Source organism: Lathyrus oleraceus, chromosome 5 (genome assembly GCF_024323335.1).
Source record: "Lathyrus oleraceus cultivar Zhongwan6 chromosome 5, CAAS_Psat_ZW6_1.0, whole genome shotgun sequence".
Lineage (NCBI taxonomy): Eukaryota > Viridiplantae > Streptophyta > Magnoliopsida > Fabales > Fabaceae > Lathyrus > Lathyrus oleraceus.
The window spans coordinates 79,672,622-79,683,036 of NC_066583.1; the positions used below are offsets into that span (position 1 = coordinate 79,672,622).

General features: G+C 34.4%; 1 protein-coding gene across 1 annotated transcript; it reads left to right on the forward strand.

The window, feature by feature from the left end:
- The first annotated feature begins 654 nt into the window (after positions 1–654).
- On the forward strand, positions 655–9,428 carry LOC127086730 (probable 1-deoxy-D-xylulose-5-phosphate synthase, chloroplastic). Its single transcript, XM_051027523.1, has 10 exons — positions 655–1,066; positions 3,217–3,336; positions 3,452–3,616; positions 3,825–3,975; positions 4,235–4,503; positions 5,822–6,104; positions 7,255–7,547; positions 8,153–8,431; positions 8,613–8,897; positions 9,086–9,428. Exons 1-10 carry the CDS (start codon positions 929–931, stop codon positions 9,236–9,238), a joined length of 2,136 nt encoding a protein of 711 aa, XP_050883480.1. The 5' UTR covers positions 655–928; the 3' UTR covers positions 9,239–9,428.
- The last annotated feature ends 987 nt before the right edge of the window (positions 9,429–10,415 follow it).

The following is a 10,415-nucleotide window of genomic DNA, read 5'->3' on the forward strand; positions in this document are numbered from 1 at the left end:
TACACAATTTCTCACATAATCCTCTCTCTATATTTTTACTTTGTATATATCAAAGTTGGTTTTTGAAATTAAAAAAGAAAGATAAAATAAGTTTCCAAATATCAAACCTCAAATCATAAATTATTTTTTACATCATACACGTCCTATCAAAGTTAATATGATAAAAAAAACACTAAGCACATATACACCTGAAATACTGAAAGTTGTAATAAAGATATTTTTTCATGTTCTTGTCGACAATTATATTCACAAGATGCACAAATGATACTAAATTTTATTGATGATTCTTACAAACACAGAAAAAAAGAGGAGACATGGATGGAATATAAAAGAAAAAGGAGTCTTATCTTAATTTGAATTGTAATTTAATTGAACATGATAAACTTTGAGAAAATACAAATATCTATTTTCAATTGTTTGGTAATGTTTCATTCAAGTTAAGAAGATTCAATCGTAGAAGAGGAGTTGTTCAGTATTTGTCTAAATTCTCAAAAAATCGTTTCCACATACAAAATTCTCTTAATTTATTTATAACACAAAATTAAAAGTAAGTCAAAATTTATATTGAAGAAAATTTTAAATTTTTTTAAAAAATTAATAAATAAGTTGGATGATGCGATTTAAGAAATATAGGTAATGTTTCTGGAAGCAATCCACTGAAATGACTTAATTGGACAAATAACATAATTTATATTTGATTCAATGATCTTAGTCCACTTTTCACATAACGCAATGTTAACGAGAGAGTATTCGATTCTGGGCAAATTCGTCTCTTGCTTCGTTTTCTAACAATTTGTTTTCGTAAATTATCCTATATCAATTTTTTTGGTTGATGTTACATTGATTCGAATCAAACAACTAGTAACTTCGATTCTGGAAGATAAGAAGAAAAAAATTGGGAAGTTTGAAGATTTGAGTAACAATCTGAATGGCTACTGTTTCTGCTAGACAACCATTTGGAATCCATTTCCATTCCCAAACCCTAATTCGCAGATTGGATTGCTCAATCTCCCACTTTCCCTTTCACGTAGACCTTTCCAGAATCACCTTGTATTCTTCTTCACAGGTATCTCTGTTTTCTATCTTATTGCATGCTGCCTAATGATATATTACTCCATTCGATCTTAGATTAGGTTAGGACCAATTAGTTACTTTCTCATTTGGTAAGATTTCGATAATCATTTCAAGTGGAAATGAAATTAGATAATTGATATGGTGTTTTAGGCTCATGAATGATGATCTACGAAGCTCCGACATGCCATTCACACAGCGTGTCGCCATGTCGGACACGTGTCAGACACCGACACACGTACCTGACACACGTACGACACGTGTCAGACACGTTTTTGAAGTGTCCAATAAAAAAGAAAAATTTAGTTGTTCTGGACATGGATACGACACCTTATTTCAAATAAAGACACTATCCAATTCAGAAAATTCAAGAAGTTTTTGTTAAAAAAAGCCCTCCTAAAAAAATTTCAAAATTTCAAAATAAATATGTTTTTTAGCTTTCATATTCCACTTCTTTATTATAAAAACAACACAATTAGGATTTCTTATTTTTTTATATGTCATTGCTTTTGTCTCCACAAAATTCTTTTATCTTCTCCGATTATTTTCATCTTTATACACCATTGCTTCGGTTTTCACAAGTTATTTATGAGTATCAATTATCATGTTTAAAATTTGTTTGAAAGTGTTGAAAGAATTTTTGATTGTTTTATTTTAAATAAACATAAATTTTGCTTCTCATTTTAAGCTCTATACAAATTTTGCCCATAAATTGCATTATTATATTAATATATAAAATATATATAGTCGTGTCTGTGTTCTATGATTTTTACATTAACGGGGTCCTCGTGTCCGTGTCGTGTCCGAGTCCGAGCTTCATAGATGATGATCAATGGGGAATTTTAATGCATTTTACTTCTATCTATTGTTTAGTATCTAAGATTTGAAAGGCTTTCTACAAGTTAGTAATGTAGATTGAAATTGAGTGGTAGCTAAGGTGGTGTTGTATTATTTTCGAGTTCGAGGTTGGTGTAGAACTTATGGCACATTTTGGAATGATGATAAGATACTAAGGGAGTGTATTGGATTGTTTTTGGCATAAAAAAAGCTTTTAGAGTTTTACAACTCTTCAAAAGGACTTTTGTAATCAAAATTTGGTAGTTTGGATCAGAGTAGTCAATCCCGATAGTAGCGCGGGGCGGCCGCCCCCAAAAGTGTGGATAGTGGGATAGCAGGATGACTGCTATTTGATCATTTTTTTGGATAAATTACATATACTATCTCCTTCTCAAAATAAAAGTCGTTTAAGATTTTTCCGCACATATTAAGAGAAGTAGAAAATTAATGATTAAAGATAACAATTTTACAAAACTACCCTTATTTATTATTGGTTATTATAAATTGTCGTAAATGATTAGGAAGATTTGGTGATTTGAAAGTAGTGTAGAAAATAATAATTAAGAGTAAAGTTGGAATAAATTAATTAATGTTGTATTGAAAAGATAAAACGACACTTATTTTGGGACAAAATTCTTTTTGCTAAAGTAACACTTATTTGGGACGGAGAGAGTAATAATTATAAACATATATTTAATGTAAAAGCGGGATGATTTCTATTTGATCATTTTTTTGGACAAATTACATATAATAATTATAAACATATAGCATTTAATGTAAAATTAAACAAATAACTCAAAATCCATAAAATATTCAGAGGGGGGATGATGGCTGAGAGGGAAGATAGAAGGAAGGGGGAAGAACAAAGTGCAGAGAGAGATGAGGGAGGAGTCTCAACTCAAGTTTGATTGAGAAATCCAAAATTACCCTTAAACTGTTTTAAACTTAAGGGGTAATTTCGATTTTCAGAGGGGAAAAGAATAGCGGGCCAGGAACCGCTCCGCTCTGCTATCCCTCTAGTTACCCTATAGTGGCTGCTATAGTGTTCTGCCCCGCTAATGCCCTTCCCATAGTGGCCTACCTCTGCTCTGCTATAGTGCTTCTATTGACTACTCTAGTTTGGATTTATATCATAAGAATTTGTAGGATTTGAAACGGCTTTATGGATTCATAATGGATCTTAATTTTACTATGTTATGGTATTTACCATCCTAGTTGAATGTTATATACAACAGAAGCTGATATGCAGTTCATTACTGGAAGAGTGATGAGTTGGTAGTATCTAATAGATCATGTTCATGGATTCAGGGATTAGTTCATCGAGTACGTGCACGGCCTGATATTGATGATTTCTACTGGGAGAAAGCTCCAACGCCCATTCTTGACACAATTGAAAGCCCTCTTTGCTTGAAGAACTTATCCCTTAGGGTCAGTTGTAAGCAGCTCATTAGCATTTATTTTAAGAATTCCCCCTGTTTGCTATCACCTTACATGGAACTTGTAATCCTGAAGTATCTGATTATCTATATAATTGTTTTTGCAGGAGTTGAAACAACTCGCTGCTGAAATCCGTTTAGATTTGTCTTCTGTTTTGTCATGTACACAAATATCCCCAAACCCAAGTATGGCTGTGGCGGAGCTGACAGTTGCAATGCATCATGTTTTCCATGCTCCGGTAGACAAGATACTGTGGGATGTCGGTAATCAAGTAAGATTTTTCTTATAGCAAAAATGCCAGTGCTCCCTTTTCATTTCAAGTTTTCTTGTTTGAGTAGTGGAAAGTTGATTGCAAATTACAAATTGTTAACATTGTTCTTTTGTGTAGTTCATTTGCAACAAATATATATATTCCCTTTTCAGGGAGTTCAACGAAAAACGTGTTACAGGTAATGTAACCTATTTGTATTTGTCTGCAGACATATGCACATAAGATGCTAACCGGAAGGAGATCAATGTTGAGGACAATCAGACAAAAGAATGGACTTTCTGGTTTTACTTCTCGATTTGAGAGTGAATATGACTCATTTGGTGCAGGTCATGGATGCAACAGTATATCTGCTGGACTTGGTAATTTATATTTTTCTTATATTTTTCATAATAGGTGCATTATATTTCTCTCTTGGAACATTACTCAGGCTTTGTTTATGTTACTGTAATTGTCATTTACTGTTCTGACTCTTCTGAGTATATGCATGTGGGTTGATGATTATATATTTTATCAATGAATATAACCACTTCACATTTTCTTTCTTATATGAACTAATAAAATTCCTATAGGTGAAACCTCAAATGTCCTCAAATTAATATGTAGTATATTTAATTTCAGGCATGGCAGTTGCACGGGATATTAAAGGGAGACGAGAACGTATAGTTGCAGTTATCAGCAATTGGACCACTATGTCTGGTCAGGTGTATGAGGCAATGGGAAATGCGGGATATTTGGACTCAAATATGGTCGTAATTTTGAATGATAGCCGCCATTCTTTACTCTCCAAAATTGAGGAGGGCCCAAAAACCTCTGTCAATGCCCTATCTAGTACTCTTAGCAGGCTCCAATCCAGTAAATCTTTCCGAAGGTTTAGAGAAGCTGCTAAGGTATGCATCCTTTTCTCCTCCTTTGCAGAGAAAATGCAAGATAGCTGTAAATCAGCATTCAGTGTGTGTTGCTAGCATGCAGGGTCCACGTGACAATGCCACATCATTCTACTTTAAATGGGCTTTCGATAAAAAGAAAGTCTGCATGATAGATAAATACTATAAAACGAATAAATAAAAAGTATTAGGAAATGATTTAAGGCCTGTAAGAAATATACATTGCTTTCCTTTTTGATTTAACGTGACTACTCAGCTCAGTCTTTGTGTGGCTTAGGAAATATAAATGAGTGAATAAACTATCACTTTCTCTTCAATTTAATCCAAAGTATATAAATGTAAGAAGTAGAAAAGTACATGAAAGTCGGTCAATTCAGTCCTAAAGTACATAAAAGTATGTCAATTTTGTCCATTACATCTTAGTAGCAGTGACTAAATTGATGAATTTTATATACTTTGGAGACTATTTATTATATTTACATAGTTTAGGGACTAAATTGGAGAGAGATTGATAGTTTAAGGACTAAACTGATAGTTTTATTCATAAATGTATGTGCAAATCTCCCTCTCCCACCAACTCCAAAAACAAAAATGCTCGGTTGTATTTCTTAATGGTTGTATTCATCTTTGCTCTAGCATTGTGTACCGGTCAAAACGTACAGGTGTGCGTGGTATTCCTACAAGGGTAGAGGATACTCAGAGGCTTTAGTAGGATCATAACACTTTAGGGTGGCAGGGACTTGCCCATGGCGGCGAGAAGCCTTGTACGGTGGTGTTATAGTGTTTACGGTGGTGTAGAGGACTTGCTCATCTAAGGTGAGAGGCTCTGTATGTAAGCGTGTTGCTTTAGGTATTGTGTTAAGTTATCAGATGTCCCTTTCTCCTATTGGGGAGAATTATTTATGAAGGCCTTTGGGCCTAGGGTTTTCTCGAGAAGAATCACCGTCCACCCAGTCAATGGCAGACCATTGAATCCCTACTTCCTAGGAAGGACTTACCCTTACTTCTCTCTGACAAAGAAACATCTTGTCCCACATTTTCCATAACTGGACGAGTGGGGGTATTTGGGGCGAGGCGATACTTCTTGGAGGGCAGCATATGGTCGTCACCTTTCCTAGGGGCTGCAAAGCCCCACCCTTTTCAGGGCCTTTACAAATATAACACTACGCGTTTCAATATTTTTCTCATTCTAAATAAGTGATCCGTCTTAAAAGTAATTATGATAATCCCTCTTTGGCCTCTAGTCTCTAAATCTTAAATGGTTCACTCTACATGTTCACGTTATATTTAAGTGTGTGGCAATTTTTCTGCTTTATCACAGGGTGTTACAAAACGTATTGGCAGGGGCATGCATGAATTGGCAGCTAAAGTAGATGAATATGCTCGTGGTATGATGGGTCCACTAGGTTCTACTCTATTTGAAGAGCTTGGGTTGTATTATATAGGGCCAGTGGATGGACACAATATTGAAGATCTCATAAGTGTTCTTCAAGAAGTAGCTTCCCTGGATTCGATGGGTCCTGTCCTGATTCATGTAGTAACGGATGAAAATCAGGTTGAAGAACACAATAATAAAAGCAATATAACAGACAAGCAGCAGGATGGTATTGCTTTTGCTATTCTGTCATAAATGTATCATATGTTTTGTTCCACTGCATACTATTTCTTTTTGTAAAGTGGTTTTTCTTGTAATTAAAATGATAATTCAATTTAGGAGTCTGTTGATTTGCTTAAAACGACAATAACAATTTGCCAGGAACTGGACAAGACAGTAACTTTTGTTGCATACTTTTTTGTTAAAATGGTCATGAGACATAACCATTGTAGAACTATGGTATAGAACAAAACTCTAAGGCTTTGTTTGGGAGTTTAGGAGAAAGGGGTGGGAAGCACTTTGAGAAAAAATAAAGGATGGTCTTAAGAATTGTGGTTGAGCTTAACTCAACCTTACAAAATCGGCTTTTAAGGTGAGGATTACCCCATTTATAAACAAATATTGAGACATATCCTTTTCAATGCGGGTCTCTTACACCCCCTCAGGCTCAGGACTGAATATCTAGAGCATGGATATAAATGGTGGGCGGTCCGATAGTTGAAACCTAATAGCAGGTGGCCCAACAGATCTTGGATAGGCTCGGATACCATCTTAAGAAATGTGATTGGCCTAACTCATCCCTACAAAATCGATTTTTAAGGTTATGATTATCCCTCACTTATAAGCATATATTGAGACATTATCCTTTTCAACGTGTGACTTTTCAACAATATGAAGTGGAAAGAATAGAAGGTATTGGGAGGGAAGGGCATTGAGGGTGTTCTTCAGATCTAACCTATGTTGTTATAATACTTTTAATATTAAATATCTATAAATAATAAGTATTCATTATCATTCTATATAAAAACATTCTCTCAAAAAATGTGAAAGATTTATTTATTTTTCCCTCTTCTTCTCTCCTTCCTAAGTCTTTTCTTCCAAACAGAGCCTAAAAGTTTTCTCCTAATTATTTCTTAGGTTTTTCTCTATCCATTTAAATATTACTTCCAAGCTTTTTTACCTTTTCCTGATATGAGGTGAAACCAACACTGTATTTATTTGGCATCTGGTGGATAATTAATATTTCTATAGGTGTAGTACCATGCTTTTGAATACCAGGAATTTGCTTGACTTCCTCAATATTTTGAATATTTGAATACTTGAATAATATGTGATTTGTCCATTCACTTTCTAATTAGTAGTGTATGTTAACTTTTCAGATAATGTTAGTTCTGTTTTGTTCAACAATGCTGGTCGGCCTGAAACATATGGCGATTGCTTTGTGGAGTCTTTGGTTGCAGAAGCTGAGAAAGACAAAGATATTGTGGTTGTTCATGCAGGAATCACATCAGAGCCATCACTTGAACTGTTTCGGGAAAAATTTCCAGATAGGATTTTCAATATGGGAGTTGCTGAGCAACACGCAGTCACGTTTGCTTCTGGTCTGTCATGTGGTGGATTGAAGCCATTTTGCATTATACCTTCTTCCTTTTTACAAAGAGCCTATGATCAGGTCCAACCTTATTTCAGCCTAATCTATCTTGATAACCACTATATGTTGTTAACAGACTCTAAGAGTTTCTCAGAAAACATCATATCTTTAGTCAGGGCAGGTCACTGCATAGAACTACTAAAGCTTTTGTTTTAGACCCTCACTTCATAAAAGTGAATTGTTAACTTTATTATGATCTTTTGCTCTAAAAAGTTGCCCCTCTTCATATGAATAAATTGTTCATTTTATTAAGTTTTCCCCAAAAAAATTGGGCTCTCATCTCCTCATGAAATCCCCTAATTTATTTTAGTAAGGTTTAAAAGGATCTATTTGAAATTTTGTTTTAGACCTAGATATATTTCGAGCTTGCCATGTTTTTAGTAAAAATGAAGGAAAGTGGTAACAGTCCTACATATCTGATTCATGCCTAAACGGCCAAATTGTAAAGGTTGAAGGGGATTGTACTTTATGAATCTTAAGAGAGTCTGGACTTCAGGATATCTGACATTTTCTTGAGAAAGTAATTAATTATCTGACACTTTCTACTTGTATGCTGAATAGATAGTTAGTGCACATTATATAATGGTTTAAGTTATGAATTTGAACATGTTATATGTCATGTCTAGGTTGTTCATGATGTTGATCAACAGAAAATTCCAGTGCGTTTTGTCATTACAAGTGGAGGATTGGTAGGTTCGGATGGTCCCGTGCAGTGTGGAGCATTTGATATAACGTTCATGTCGTGCTTACCAAACATGATTGTCATGGCACCATCTGACGAGGTTGAACTTGTGAACATGGTGGCTACTGCTACTCGCATTAATGACAGGCCAGTTTGCTTTCGATATCCTAGGGGTGCCTTGGTTAATAAAGGCCACACTATAGATGATGGAGTCCCAATTGAGGTAATTGGGCTACATTGTTTTCTTGATAGTTTTGAGTTATGCTGACACTTATTACTTTGAAAAGGAAAAACTAATTTCTAACTTAACAAAGTGTCATTCATTTCTACGTTCCAAAAATCTGTCATAAATATTGTATCTCCTTTCTTTAATTATGAAGTTGTTGTAATTTATTCATACACAGATTGGAAAGGGAAGAGTTCTTGTTGAAGGTAAAGATGTTGTCTTACTGGGATATGGATCAATGGTTCATAACTGTCTAAATGCTCATTCTCTTCTTGCAAATCTTGGCGTTGAGGTGACTGTTGCGGATGCAAGGTTCTGCAAGCCCCTAGACATCAAGCTTCTGAGGGAGCTTTGTGAACACCATTCTTTTCTAGTTACTGTTGAGGAAGGATCTATTGGAGGATTTGGTTCCCACGTTGCTCAATTTATTGCTCTTGATGGACTTCTTGACCAGAGAATTAAGGTAATTATTAGTTTAAACAGCGTAGGAAGGTTGTACCTTGTTTTATGCTTTCAAAAATATCCGGGGCTTATAAATGTGCTATTGGTAATTATTGACATAACCTCTCTGGCAAGGCATGACTCAATTTTGTTTTTCTTGTGAGCGAGTTTCTGATATTCTGATTTGTTTTTCGGGATCAACTCTTCCAGTGGCGTCCAATTGTCTTACCTGACAGTTACATTGAACATGCAACACCAAATCAACAGCTTGACAAAGCGGGGTTGACGGGACATCACATTGCTGCCACAGCGTTGAGTTTACTGGGCCGTACCCGTGAAGCTCTATCGTTTATGTGCTTTTGATAGCTGTAAGTGAGAACCAAGAATGCAAAAGGCTTTATTAGATTTACTGATGTTTGTAACTTGTGTAGTTCTGCTTTACATGCTTGCTGATGCCATTTTGATTGTATAGAAATGAGTGTAGAATGTAACGGGGAATGTTAATATAAATTGCGACAGTTTAACAAATAAAGATTTATGTTATTGTTGCCAACTGCCAATATCCGGTTCTACATTCAAACCACAAATATAATCAGATCTGGTTTTTTAAAAGTTGGATATTGACAATGGTTTTGGATCCGGTTTTTTATCTGGTTTTGTGAAATCGATGTCCATATTCATTTGGTTAAAATTATCTTTTCTCTACTGTTAATGTTTTTTTGAAGCAGAAAGAAAGAAGAAAAAAAACACATTCACACGAGATTCGTTCCATAATCAATCAAATCTATTCTTTCTAGATTTCAGATTTTTTTTCATTAGTTCCATATCCGCATAGTATATATTTACATTTTTATTTTTGTTATTATATATACATGTTATTAATAAATCTTGTACACGTTTTAATATAAATATATGTTTATCTCTTAATTCAATAATATCATCCTTGGATTTTCCTAACGTTAAAAATTTAAAATGACATGATAAATTATAATTTATATACACACTGACAATGAAAAGAAAAGAACGATTGAGAAAGAAAGAAAAGAATGTTGGAGATAAAGAAGAATATTTTCTGCAGAGTTTTTTCTTTGTCCACAATTTATAGAAAACTTCTTTATTCAATTTACAACTGTAAAATTCGATGAATACAATGTTATGAGTTCATATAAAGAATAAGAGTTACTCATCCTATTTTTAGATTTCGCTTAGCTTACTCCTTAAGCTAAAGTACAAAACTATAAAAGCCTAAAATAATTAACACTACTAAAAAATAGGCTTAAGTTGAAATCCTGTGTGAAGCAACATACTTCGACACACTAATACAACTCGACACACTAGGCTATTTGACACATCCTTGTTCTGTCAAGCAACCTGCTTCGACACAAGGAATTACAATTCAACAGACCATCTAATTCATTGTGTCTAAGCTATCTACATTCATCATAGTTCTCAGTCTTCTAAATACTTTGACTTGCACTCCCTTCATCATGATGTCTGCAATCTGATTCTTAGTTCTGCAGTGTTTCAAATTCATCTTCCC